At 43.5% G+C, this 14,076-nt stretch overlaps 3 protein-coding genes and 1 non-coding gene across 5 annotated transcripts in view; 1 reads left to right on the top strand and 3 right to left on the bottom strand.

Annotated features, from left to right (window-relative positions):
* ptprfa (protein tyrosine phosphatase receptor type Fa) overlaps window positions 1-2,972 on the bottom strand; it is a 34,972-nt gene extending 32,000 nt beyond the window's left edge. Inside the window, exons 1-2 of the mRNA XM_019884450.1 lie at window positions 2,808-2,972; window positions 2,633-2,674 (exon numbers count right to left, since the gene is read on the bottom strand). The gene's annotated coding sequence lies outside the window, so the exon portion shown is untranslated. The remainder of the gene's footprint in view (window positions 1-2,632; window positions 2,675-2,807) is intronic.
* Window positions 2,973-7,195: 4,223 nt separating this feature from the next.
* On the top strand, window positions 7,196-9,479 carry hyi (hydroxypyruvate isomerase). 2 transcript variants are annotated; one of them, XM_019885238.1, is made up of 9 exons: window positions 7,196-7,296; window positions 7,460-7,737; window positions 7,810-7,921; window positions 8,441-8,558; window positions 8,633-8,711; window positions 8,780-8,829; window positions 8,903-8,972; window positions 9,154-9,288; window positions 9,369-9,479. In XM_019885238.1, the coding sequence occupies exons 1-9, from the start codon at window positions 7,232-7,234 to the stop codon at window positions 9,422-9,424; spliced, it is 963 nt and encodes a 320-aa protein (XP_019740797.1). In that variant the 5' UTR covers window positions 7,196-7,231; the 3' UTR covers window positions 9,425-9,479. The 2 variants fall into 2 exon arrangements, with proteins under 2 accessions (XP_019740797.1, XP_019740806.1); XM_019885247.1 differs by lacking the exon at window positions 7,196-7,296 and having other exon boundaries at window positions 7,453-7,737.
* LOC109525029 (protein SZT2-like) overlaps window positions 9,471-14,076 on the bottom strand; it is a 51,550-nt gene continuing 46,944 nt past the window's right edge. The window contains exon 71 of the mRNA XM_019885257.1: window positions 9,471-11,383. Within this exon, the coding sequence (XP_019740816.1) occupies window positions 11,240-11,383 (144 nt within the window). The 3' untranslated portion in view covers window positions 9,471-11,239. The remainder of the gene's footprint in view (window positions 11,384-14,076) is intronic.
* On the bottom strand, window positions 13,786-13,860 carry trnav-gac (transfer RNA valine (anticodon GAC)). The gene has a single exon. It is a non-coding gene; the product is annotated as a tRNA-Val (tRNA).

Here is a 14,076-nt window from a genome sequence, read left to right as displayed (position 1 = left end):
ACACACACACACACACACACACACACACACATTATGGGATTCCAAGCATTTACTTCCTTGGCCGATCATCGTTTTTCAGCGAGTCCACAATTACTTGACTTTCCGTCTGTGTCGCAATACATTTGTCCAAAACCCGCATTTTAAGTACCTTCTTTGCGATGTTCAAACAATTTTGTCCACATTTTCTTCAACTCCTGATGGTGTCCTAATACTTTTATTATGTATGTTTTGTTTTTGTATTCTGTTTTTTTGCTCGTTGCTTTCTTCGAATATTTGTTTGACAACTCTGAGATGAAGGCTTTCTTGTTTTTTTTCCCTTTTTTTTTTTTTTTTTGTGCTAGCCTGGCATCGGTCCGCCCCAAAGTGTCCAGCGGAGTAACAGATTGTCGGGGCGACGCGAGTGCGCCAGGCTCAGCGGGGTGGCATCCCGCCAGCATGCGGGCCAGAGACGTACGCCGCCCGGGACTGGATTCGGCTCGGGGCGGCGCGCTAACATGGCGCTAACATGCTAACGACATATGGCTGTGATTCATCGCCTCCTCGGAGGTGCTTGTCACAAACGTATTACAAATGGGGGCCTAAAAATGACATTTAGTCCATCTTTCAGGAGAAAGACCACCCCTTTATGGTCTAATGTCTTCTGCGCGGCTTCAAGGCAAAATGTTTTTCAAGCCAAACCAAGCTAGCACTTATCGTGAGCACTTAATGGATTTGATTGCTGGATTGTTTTGATGTTGTTGAAGTCGGTACAAGCAACAATTTGTGACGGAGAACGACCGCGAACAACGTACAAAGCATAGGCATCGATGTCTTTATTTTATTTGGTAAGGTTTATTTTGAAGTTGATCTTTTAAACCACATCGGCGGCCTGTTACTGTCATGCGTAGCATAAACAATTGTAGCTGTGGTTAGCTTGAAATATTCTTTTTTTTTTTTTTTTTTACCAATCTAGATACCCAAATTACTTGAGGACTCGTTTAAACCTTTCCAGGGTATATTTCAACTCGGCCATGTCACGTATTTTACTTATTGCAGGGGTGCTCCTGGAACGTAAGTTATCATGACTTATTTTTATATAATGTTAAATATGCATTGTACCACTTTTTAGGTTGACAATTGCATTTTGGCTGCACTTTTGTCGGCAAAAAATCACATTTTGTCATAACCAATAGAATTGTCCAAAGACTGACAACTCAAAATATCATATTTGAGTCGTCGTATGCAGCCTTTTTGGTGAGCAAACATTGAATTTTAATGACAAACGACTGCACTTGGCATTGAACACGGACCTGTTTATCATTTCTGTGACAATACACATTCGCATCATTTTGGTGAAAAAATCAAAACAAAACAATGCAACAACATCATCGGCTGGTCAACTGTCATTTTGGTGGGCAAATGTTGCACTTTAGTGTCAAACTCGAGGATGAGAGAGTCACGAAAGCGAAGTGCTGCGGTGGCTGGAGTGTGGCGTGCATGCAGACGAGCGCGACTCCTCCAGCATGAATGAAGAAGACGAGGAAGATGAAGATGAAGGCGGCAACATGTGCCGGAGCTTCATCAGTATTCCATCGCTCGCTCTCGGGATGAAGCAGCTCGTCCCTACGCGCCTTTGACGCCGCCACGTAACACGTTGCTTGGGGAAATTAAAGTTGACATCGGAACAGGAGGGAGCTCATCTAGTTCCTTCGTAGAAATCCTTTCTAACACGCCAGTGCTTTGAGATACGAGTCCAAATTGAGTTACGTGTGTGTTTCCGACCCCCACTGCTAGATGGTAAACATTAGCAATGTCTCACGTTGGCTTTTTGTTTGCAAATTGTGAATGACAAAATCTTTGAAGTGACATGGAAAAGGACGGTTAAAGATTAAATCAGAATGGCAAAAAAAATGTGTGACAGACATTATTTGTGGCTGAGTTGATTTTTTTTAATGACCTAACATTGACTGCATCACAATAAATTTATAAAACACATTTTTTTTAAATGATGACAAAAGAAAAATGTCATCTTAATATTGCATCATAGCCAGTTTATTATTATGATTATTATATTGGAGTGGAAATAATTATTTATTGTAATAATTATTGTCACTTTGGTTTTATATGATTATTTTTCATACTTTTTTTGACAAATGTTAACAGTGGTTAACTTCTTTTTACACTTGCATGACAGTTCATTAATCAATTAATTCATGTATTTCAATAACTAATGAATAAATAACGTCATAAAAACAAAAAAATAAATCTAGCCTTAAATCTGTAATAATTGATCATAAAGAGTTTATCTTTATTATTCAGATAAAACTGACACATAACAAAATAAAAGTGTACAAAATATAAGGTTTGCATTTTTAAAAATTAAAAAAAAAAACTTAAATAAAACTAGAAAAAGAAATCTAATCTAAATAGATCAGTCATAATGTATCCGAGCCAGATTGTTCCAGTGATTATTATTTCTATTATTATTTTCATTGTTATTATTTGTCTTCATTCAATTGAATTTACACCATGTTATTAAATAATTTCAATTCAATTTTAACACAGCACATCAACGGCGCGCACACAAGTGTGACGGCGTGCGCGCGCACGCACACACACACACACACGCACACGCACATGCACACACGCTCACCATGTTCTCGAGTTGGTGGAGGTGCGAGGTGGTCTTCTTTTTCTTCAGGTGTTCCACAGAAGAACATCAACAAACGCAAGAACCCCCAAACAAATACAAAATCAGTCCACACGCGCAAGATCCACCGCAAAATCTGAAGAAAAAAAAAGTCCCGATAAATAAATCCTTGGCTCACGTGCACGGGTCTCCTCTTCCGGTGCCGTCCAGTGGTTCCGCTTGATCAGCCTCGGTGGTTGTCCGTCAACAAGGAGAACAAGAAAAGGAAAAAGAAGAGGAGGAAAGGCAAAAGGAGAAGAAGGAAGAAAGCCGTTGAGCTACGCGCTGATGCTCGCTTGTCGTTCGGAAAACTTCGGAGAAGCTCGGCTATTTCCGGAAAGCCCAGCTCGCGAGTTGATTGGTGGATTGATTTGGCGGCTAATTTGTGGCGCTCACTAAACACACACACACACACACGCACACACACACACACACACACACACACACACACACACACACAATGTATGTTCTAAGTTCATGATTATTTTTTAAAAACAATAAAAATTCATCAGTTAAATATCTTGTCTTTGTAATGTATTAAATTACAGATCGGTTAAACATTATACTCAATTATGTATCTGCACAAAGTTGTGGTCAACCAGCTCCACTCTCCTTTTTTTGCCCCCCTACCCTCAAGTTGAAAAAGCCACCAGATGGCCCCGCCCTCCTAAGGGCATGCATGCTAATATTAGCTTTATTCTCTCAAGGTAGACTTCCAGTGGCAGATGGCACGAAGCATTCTCGTCACTGCACAATGTCCCTCTGCTCGCCACCGCAAATGATGCAGATTAGAAACAAAACAATCATAGAAAATCATTCCAAATAATTTGGAAATCATATAGAAAGCAACAAAAAGTCTTAAAAAAAAACTTGAAGTAAAAATACATTGGTGAGCCCTATAAAATTGCAATAATAAAATAACGAACGAAAAGCATAGTTATTACAAGATACAAACATGTTAAATGTACAATTTTATTAAATGTTAATGTAAGGCAAAATTGTGCACTAGCTGACATCTAGGTGCTACTAGTACTGCTAATTGGTAAAATTATATGTCACTCATAGCCTAACTAGTAGCTTGCAGCGAACCAGTGCACTTCTTTCCGACTAGTAACATATAGTTGAACTACTTGTATGCCAAAGTTTTTTCTACTCATGAGGAATATGCGCACACTAGTACTTAATCTAAATATCAAAGAAATGCTCAAACACTGATCGTTTATTTGTGTGTGACACATAGCACTAGTAGTGGGAAAATCATTACGAAAGAGAGAAAAGTTGGCTAACTTTCATGGTGGTGGTAGGTGTAATGCCTTGCCTTTTCCAGAGGGGGTGCTGTGAGCCCAAGCACTAATGAACGAGTATTGCCCAGGAGCGGTGGACTGGCATCGGGGCGGCATCACAGGCAGCTAATTGACTTCTTCGCTTGCGCTCGCCAGCACGCCAACAATATGACCATCAACGTGGCCGACGGGATGCCTGCAAAATTTCACAAATCAGGAAAAATCAGCAAAGGGAAACTAATTTAAAAAAATCTTTTGATGAAAGCTGGTGCGGAGCCCAGCTGAGGTGGTGTGCACTCTGGACTGTTCGCAAGTCAATGTCAAGGCACATGTAAGCAAACAATGGACTGGGCACATATTACAAAACCTGTGTCAAAATCCGTTCAATCGCGTCGAAGAAGCATGGGGCAACGAAGGCTACGAAAGTGTACTTTGGTTTTATATGATTATTTTTCATACTTTTTTTGACAAATGTTAACAGTGGTTAACTTCTTTTTACACTTGCATGACAGTTCATTAATCAATTAATTCATGTATTTCAATAACTAATGAATAAATAACGTCATAAAAACAAAAAAATAAATCTAGCCTTAAATCTGTAATAATTGATCATAAAGAGTTTATCTTTATTATTCAGATAAAACTGACACATAACAAAATAAAAGTGTACAAAATATAAGGTTTGCATTTTTAAAAATTAAAAAAAAAAACTTAAATAAAACTAGAAAAAGAAATCTAATCTAAATAGATCAGTCATAATGTATCCGAGCCAGATTGTTCCAGTGATTATTATTTCTATTATTATTTTCATTGTTATTATTTGTCTTCATTCAATTGAATTTACACCATGTTATTAAATAATTTCAATTCAATTTTAACACAGCACATCAACGGCGCGCACACAAGTGTGACGGCGTGCGCGCGCACGCACACACACACACACACGCACACGCACATGCACACACGCTCACCATGTTCTCGAGTTGGTGGAGGTGCGAGGTGGTCTTCTTTTTCTTCAGGTGTTCCACAGAAGAACATCAACAAACGCAAGAACCCCCAAACAAATACAAAATCAGTCCACACGCGCAAGATCCACCGCAAAATCTGAAGAAAAAAAAAGTCCCGATAAATAAATCCTTGGCTCACGTGTACGGGTCTCCTCTTCCGGTGCCGTCCAGTGGTTCCGCTTGATCAGCCTCGGTGGTTGTCCGTCAACAAGGACAACAAGAAAAGGAAAAAGAAGAGGAGGAAAGGCAAAAGGAGAAGAAGAAAGAAAGCCGTTGAGCTACGCGCTGATGCTCGCTTGTCGTTCGGAAAACTTCGGAGAAGCTCGGCTATTTCCGGAAAGCCCAGCTCGCGAGTTGATTGGTGGATTGATTTGGCGGCTAATTTGTGGCGCTCACTAATACGTCAGTCGTGATGTCATAACACTCGAGTCACATTTAACAATTTCGAATAGAGAATGTTTGTGTTTGAACAGAAAAAAAAGACTTAAAACTAATCCTTACGAATATTTTTATGGGTAAATAATACACGTGAATAGTCATATAGTAAGAAAACAATTGAAATACATTTACAATAAAACACACACACACACGCACGCACACACACACACACACACACACACACACACACACACACACAATGTATGTTCTAAGTTCATGATTATTTTTTAAAAACAATAAAAATTCATCAGTTAAATATCTTGTCTTTGTAATGTATTAAATTACAGATCGGTTAAACATTATACTCAATTATGTATCTGCACAAAGTTGTGGTCAACCAGCTCCACTCTCCTTTTTTTGCCCCCCTACCCTCAAGTTGAAAAAGCCACCAGATGGCCCCGCCCTCCTAAGGGCATGCATGCTAATATTAGCTTTATTCTCTCAAGGTAGACTTCCAGTGGCAGATGGCACGAAGCATTCTCGTCACTGCACAATGTCCCTCTGCTCGCCACCGCAAATGATGCAGATTAGAAACAAAACAATCATAGAAAATCATTCCAAATAATTTGGAAATCATATAGAAAGCAACAAAAAGTCTTAAAAAAAAACTTGAAGTAAAAATACATTGGTGAGCCCTATAAAATTGCAATAATAAAATAACGAACGAAAAGCATAGTTATTACAAGATACAAACATGTTAAATGTACAATTTTATTAAATGTTAATGTAAGGCAAAATTGTGCACTAGCTGACATCTAGGTGCTACTAGTACTGCTAATTGGTAAAATTATATGTCACTCATAGCCTAACTAGTAGCTTGCAGCGAACCAGTGCACTTCTTTCCGACTAGTAACATATAGTTGAACTACTTGTATGCCAAAGTTTTTTCTACTCATGAGGAATATGCGCACACTAGTACTTAATCTAAATATCAAAGAAATGCTCAAACACTGATCGTTTATTTGTGTGTGACACATAGCACTAGTAGTGGGAAAATCATTACGAAAGAGAGAAAAGTTGGCTAACTTTCATGGTGGTGGTAGGTGTAATGCCTTGCCTTTTCCAGAGGGGGTGCTGTGAGCCCAAGCACTAATGAACGAGTATTGCCCAGGAGCGGTGGACTGGCATCGGGGCGGCATCACAGGCAGCTAATTGACTTCTTCGCTTGCGCTCGCCAGCACGCCAACAATATGACCATCAACGTGGCCGACGGGATGCCTGCAAAATTTCACAAATCAGGAAAAATCAGCAAAGGGAAACTAATTTAAAAAAATCTTTTGATGAAAGCTGGTGCGGAGCCCAGCTGAGGTGGTGTGCACTCTGGACTGTTCGCAAGTCAATGTCAAGGCACATGTAAGCAAACAATGGACTAGGCACATATTACAAAATCTGTGTCAAAATCCGAACAATCGCGTCGAAGAAGCATGGGGCAACGAAGGCTACGAAAGTGTACGCCAAGGCAGCGTTCGCGCGGGGCCCGTCTCCATAGCAACGAATGCCAGATTTAAAGGCAATATTAGAAGCTTCCGTGAATTTAGATACTGGCATGCGATCGAGGCACACTGTATATTACATCATGTGGCCTTTGGAGCCGAGGAATTCTGACACATCAGAGGTGTGGACACATTTTGAAGAAAATTGGGTCCCGAATAACTAGTGTTGTTTGCGCACCGCTTCCGCGTTCAGTGCGTCAGAGTGGACGTACCATGGAGTGTTCACGGTGCCTTTTCCAATTTCAAAAAAGGTAACTATAAAAAAATAGAGATGTTTAATGATCCCGCGTCGTAAAAATGTGAACATCTTTCTGTGTTACTAAGTATTAGAACAACGAAACCATGACGAGTCACGCAATTTTTTTCTCCATTTCCGCATACGTCATGGTTAACGTGACAAAATACAGGTGTCTCACTCAAGGTGACTTTTGCAAGTTTAAAAAAAAGTAACACAACAAGACCTTATACTACACACTTCAATACATTATTGTTTGTGTAAGTGTTCGAAAAACGAAAGTATGGAGTCACGTGACTAATTATGTCTTCGTTGTACTTCCGCTTACGTCGCAGCTGCCCGCACGTGAAAGTTTCGTGGACTTGTTTGCAGGGGAGAGAAGATAAACTTTCCGGCATGTCGTCGTCATCATCCTCCGCGGCGCTTCGCTTCTGCGCTAACATCAGCTGGTTGTTCACCGAGCTGCCAGACTTCCCGCAACGGATGCACGCAGCCGCCGCTGCCGGCTTTCGAGCGGTGGAGGCGGCCTGGCTCTACGATGCCGACCTGCAGGAGCTCCGACGGGCCAAAAACGACCACGACCTGGAGGTCGTCCTGATCAACACGCCACCCGGTTGGGAAAACTAAACCACACCTCCCATCCCCGTCCTTGTCCCCATCGTCATCGCATAATTACGTGTTGCAGGTGACGTCACGGCGGGCGAGTTGGGCTTGGCGGCGGTACCTGGAAGAGAAGAAGACTTCAAACGAGGACTGGATCAGGCCATTGAGTACGCGCGAGCTCTGGACTGCAAAAGGTCACACGCAGCACACACAGAAATTAATCCATTTGTAAATGTCTGAAATTCTTGATTTAATGTCAGTGATTCAATCATTTGATTTAAAAATATTTTAATCTCATTCAATTATAAAAAAGGGGACTGATTGAAAAACTGTAGAAAATAAGAAATATAAACAAATAGCTTTGTAAAATTGTTTATTAATTGTAAAAAAAAACAATTAGCCGCTTTATATGAGTTACTTTTTAATTTAAAAAATTCTCATGGCTAAATTAAAAACGTCATTCTTTTAAATTTCAATTTGTCATAATAAGGCCAAAATAAGGCCAAATTATTTTTTAGCATAATTAAAAAAACAATTGTATATATTTATTTTTCACAACGGCTATACATTTGAAATAAAATTACAAACTGAGTACATTTAAAATTGAATAATTATAGAATTAGTATATTCAATTAAAATAAAATAAAATACAAATGCAAACTGGATAAGTCGCCTATTTGTATGAGTTGCTTGCGGCGTGGTTGACATGTCAGGATCCATTTGATGGCCGGCCGGATTCCGGCGGGAGCGGATGGTGGCAAGGCAGTCATCCAGGAGATGGAGGAGGTGTTCGTACGGAACCTCAACTTCGCTGCCAAAATGCTCTCCGAGGTGAAGCCGTGGACATGTCGCCGAAGCAACTGCTGAACGCGACAACAACAAATTGAACTTCCTGTTGGCGGTAGGAAGGAATGACCGGCCTGATCGAGCCCATCAACACACGGCTGACTGACGCTCGATATTTCCTGTCGTCGCCTCACGATGGTAAAAACATGTTTGGCTCGAGCCAGATAAAAAACAAATCCTGTCTCGAGCTCGTTCTTTGTGCACAGCCGCCACCATCTTGGGGAAAGTTGCCAACGACAACATCAAACTGCAAATGGTGAGTGGACGCTCGCCGAGTGTTTTCTTTTTTATATGTCGACTTGGTAAACGTCCACATTTTATACTTGCAGGATGTTTTCCACTGGCAAATTATGGATGGAAACCTGACGCAAAACATGCAGCGATATCTGCCACTGCTGGGTGAGTGATGCGTTAACCAACGAATCAAATTAAATTAAAAAGGTCTTAAATAATGAAATGACATTTGAAAAACAGTCCTAAAAAGTTTTCCATGAAAATGAAAATGCCATCAAATCACCACAATATGACTTGTGGCCACCGATGACATCATCAAAACGTCATTGTGACATTTTGGCGCCAGGTCACGTTCAGGTGGCTCAGGTCCCCGGCAGAAATGAGCCGGACAGCGCCGGCGAGATCAACTACGACTACGTCTTTTCCATGCTTGAGACGCTCGGCTACCGAGGCTACGTCGGTTGCGAATACAAGCCGCGAGGTGGGCTCGCGTGCGCCATTACCAGCATTTTCAAACTGCCGCTCCATCTTGTCAACCTTGCACTTGCCCTCTTCTTCCAGGAAAGACGCAGGATGGTTTGGGTTGGCTCCAACATTACTGGACACGCAGGAAATGAGGCTACACGGCAAAACGCTAAATCACGCAAAAAAATTGAAAAGTGATTGAATGAACGTTTGTCTGATTTATTGAGCATTTGTCAGAGTGCATGAAGTGGCCTGTATCGTTTACCAAATAGATACAGTATAGAAGAGCTGCAATGATTCACCCACAGTTAATCTATTATTAAATTCATCAACAATTATTTTTGATAAGCAATTAATTGTTTTGATAGCTTTAATTAAAAACTGCCCTCATCCTCGGCATTTAGGCTTCAGTGTCAATATTCTCCAATTGCCTGTTGTCCTCCATGACTGATTCTTTGTTTTGAATAAAACATTTGTTCTTACTCTGGAAAAGAGTGATCAACATTTTTGCCTATTTTCCGTCACGGACCCGAATAACTAGATCACAATTGATTTGTTTTCTGCACTGTTAATTTGAAATGAAGTCCTGTATTTAAATAAAGGGATTGACATTTAAATGTTTAAATCATTCAAAAGAATTATTAAATAATCATTAGCTGTAGTCTCAATGTACAGTGCTTAGGACACGGGTGATACAGTTGAAGTTTCTGTTACGGCCTCCAGTGTTTGACATCCTTCAGCTCGCCGCGCGTGTGTTTATGTACATTTGGCTAACAGTGGCACAATTGAGCATTATGCCATTAACGACAAAGGGGAGAAACCCCCCCCCCAAAACCCTCTGGAAATGTCCTCATCAGACTTTGTGCTTCAAAAAGTTAAAAAAAGAAATAGCAAGGCACTTTTGGGCAGTGAAAAGCAAAAAATGTAAGGGGCTGTAATCCCAGAACAAACACTGACGTGGTAGCAAAGTCCAGCACAAGGCACTAAATGTCCGCAGTCCAGATCCAAGCCAGAGTCCACAGTCTGGCAGTCAGAGATTCTGACTTGCCCCTGAACAGGAAACGTGCACGATGGATGAGGAATCCAACATGTCCTTTTCAGGGACTGGGGGAGCATGCAGGTCCTCAGTCAGTCAGTCTTCGACTCTGGTCTCAATCTGAGCAATATAAGTGCCGAAACATTCAGACGGAGATCCTCTCTTTTTTTTTTTTTTGGGTCATGTAAATGAAATTTGAACCATCACAGCAAACGCACACAGTTAGTGGAGCAGGGTGCTGCTTAACTGCCCGGGAACCAGTTCGGGGTACCAGGGTCTTGCTTAAGGACACTGCAGACCTGTGTCCGGGGTGGTGGTGGTCTTGGTAGGGCACATTTTTAACCACTTTTCCATTTCACACTCAATGACTGTATGACGTGTGTGGTGGTCATGTGATGGACTGGTGACCAATCCAGGGTCCAAAACCAGTCAGTCATAGACTCTGGCTTCCCCCTTGATGTTGATCAAGAGATGAAAAGTTCCGTGGTACCAGGTCTGAACGTACGTTATGGTGGTCCTGTGATTGACCGGGCGACCAAGCCAGGGTGCAGCCTGCCTTTGAAATGGCTGGATGGAAAGTCTCACGTGTTGAAATTCATTCCGGACTCTGCTCATGTGGGAATGTCGTGTCCAGTTTTTCAGCATTGAGTACAAAAGCCGCAACACTTCCACGCACCGCCTTGTCGATCATTCCTAAGCGTGGAACACACCTTGCAGACCGACAGGACCCAAAAGGAGTCCAAATTCAAGAATAGTTTAAAAAATATGATGGACAAATGCCAAAATAATTTAAAAATGTTTTCCGGCAGCTTAGCTTAATGCTAGCAGTCCATGACGCAGCTTCTGGAACTAGCCAGCTTGCTAACAACATCCGGCGCAAACTGGCTTTTTCTTCAACTCCGGGATGAAGTTGAGGGAGAAGGAGCATTGGTTATAAGAGTCCGGTCCAGAGGTTGTAGCAGGCCGTGTTGATGACGGACTCCAGGTGATGGTACATGGAGACCAGCTGAGGTGGCGGGCTGCCGCCGTCCTGTGGCTGCGGCGGCAGCGGCTCTCGCAAAACTACCTTCAGGCTCTGCAACGACAAAATCATGGAAAATGCACCGGTTGGAAGAGATGACGTCATCTTGACTACTCACCGTTTTGCCAGCTTGGGCGTCGAGGAAGACCAAAACAAAGCAGTCCGTGAACTTCTGGTTCAGAACAGCCTGCAACAAAGAGACAGCGGGTTAGATCGGATGCATAGTTACCTATCCAGTTTTAGGGGGTGGAGGCAGATGAAGTCTCACCAGGTATTGAATGCCGCCGTCGTCAAAATGGCGACAACTTTGAGGGAATCGGCCAAGCAAGACTTTAATGAGACTCTGGTACCAGGTTGTACTCATATTCAGGAAGCAGTCCTGCAGGGACGCCAAGACCAGCAACACGTCACGCCATAATCTCACACGTTAATGATTTTCAAGTCTAACTATGACATCACAGAACTCTTTCCTGTCCAAAATAACACAGCGATAAGTTTCAGGACTGGCGTGGCCCCTTCCTGCACCGTCAGAAAAAAAAAAAAGGTCCTAAATTTGTACTGTACCTTACAGCGTCCAATGGCTTGCCATTGTGGCAAGAGGACACTGATTTTAACCCTTAACCGGGAAAATATTAGGGCGGTTCTCACCAGCTGGGGGTCGATGTCCCCGACAGAGCGGCTCTGGACAGACCCCAGCAGCTCCTCCAGCTCGCAGAAGGACAACTTGGTCAGCTTCAGCTTGTCCAGTGCCAGGTGCTCGCCGTGGAACAGCCTCCTCCACAGGTTGTCGCGACGGCAGTGCCCCATGGCTTCCTCCACGCTGGCCTGGATCTGAGGGCGGTCCCCCATGGCTTCCTCCACGCTGGCCTGGATCTGCCGGCGGGCGGCGGCCACCTCACTGTTGAGCAGTGGGAACAGCGGGGACGGGTCGAGCAATCCCTGGTACCGGACGGCGGCGCCCACCAAAGGATAGAACTCATTGCCGTCGCTGGGCGTGCAGGCCTCGGACCCGGACCTGGTGGGTTCTTCCCAGAGGTCCCGCTCGCCGCTGGGGGACGTGCAGGCCTCCGCTCGATCCAGGGCGGGGCGTCCGCCCAGCTCGCCGGGCTCACGGTGGATCGGAGGAAGCTTCTTGAAGCGCCGCATGTCAGCTGTGAGACGGGGGAAGAGCTCACGCTGGCTCGTCATGATCACGTAGAAGTGCAACCTGCACACACACACTTTGGTCTTCAAGGGGGAGGTTTCTGGAAAATGGCGTTTCATTGTCCTGTATACAAATAGTCGTGCCCACCCACCAAGTCCAAACTTCAGGAAATCGTTTGTGAAATGATCATTTGCGAAAACGTGTCTCCGAACGAGACACTCAGAATTTGATCAACTTGTGACATCCCAGCAGGCCATTTCACACGTCTGCCCCCACACCGATTTTCTCTCAGGAAGATTCCAACAACCCAGCTTCAATCGGCTTCTCCTACCTCAGCAAGTGTCTCTCTCCCTCCGACTGTTCCTCAAAGGGAGCAGCATTGTGACACACCACCAGTGAAACGTCAAAGTCGTCATGGTGATGAAGGCCCTCCAGGTCCTTGTAAGAACCCGAGCTGGAGCAGGGAAAGAATTCCGACTCAAGTCAGGCAGCTCGGGCGTTTGCGGCGGGGGCGCTTGCTCTACCTGTTCCACAAGGCGACCAGAGCGTATTCGTGCTGGTCCGGCGCGGCCTTCTTGGCCTCGGTGGTGACGGCGGCCTTGGACATGCGCAGGGGCTTCATGCCGTACATGCTGGCGTGGTCGGTGATGTAGTTGTACAGCTGATGGGCCGTGATCATCCTCGTGGAGGTGGAGAAACTCCCTTGATCAAAGGATGGCAGGAGGATCATCAGGAAGCCCACGAGAAGCATCTTAAAGCTCCCACCCCACAGAATATGGACGCGGTTTCAAGTGTCACTTTTGTGCCAGCAGCAAATGTTTTAAACTTTACTAGGAAACCAAAATAAACTGTCTTCCAAATGATTTAGCACGTAGGATCGCAGAAAGGGCTGTGATTGGCTGGCAAGCAGTTCAGGGTGTCCCCCGCCTACTGCCCGAAGATAGCTGGGGTAGGGTTCCAGGACAACCAAAATGGTGCCCACACCCACTCTGATGGTTTTTTGAAAATTGTTGCACAAATACCCAAATGGAAATCGGTCGCCGCGCTTTTGGCCTATATTCCCCGGATTATAAGGGATACCATCTACAATTTGGCCTCAAGAAATCGTGTAAGGTGGTTTGGCAAATCAAATGCGTGTGCGATAAGTTTGGGGTAAATAGGGATATTGGTAATAGACCCATTTCAATAGGTTCAATACACTATCGGGCCTTATACCAAGGCGTCGTTTTGATATTCGGAATTCGGTGCTTGGAATTTTTGGATATTGAAATGTCAAAAGGATCTTTCCTTACTACTGAAACCGCCTATTTAGTGGGACATACTGGATTCGAACCAGTGACCTCTGCCCTGTCAAGGCAGCGCTCTAAACCAACTGAGCTAATATCCCATGGGGCGTCAAATATCGTAAAAATGTTACCAATCGCCATACTCGGCCGCATTCTTTTGTGTTTCATGTAGCGTAATGTGAAGCTGGCGACCCATTTGCAGTTTGGGTTTTAGAATATCGTAGATAATCTTTACGAAATTCTCGGTCGAGGGCATAATACCTTCAAATTCCACACAGTCTTCATTCAGGTTTTTATGATCGAATCGTTCTTCTATC

Source organism: Hippocampus comes, unplaced genomic scaffold (assembly GCF_001891065.2).
Source record: "Hippocampus comes isolate QL1 unplaced genomic scaffold, H_comes_QL1_v1.1 scaffold90, whole genome shotgun sequence".
In the NCBI taxonomy this organism is placed as follows: Eukaryota; Metazoa; Chordata; class Actinopteri; order Syngnathiformes; family Syngnathidae; genus Hippocampus; species Hippocampus comes.
Note: the sequence above shows the minus strand (reverse complement) of the source record. Positions and strands in the feature narration are given on the sequence as shown.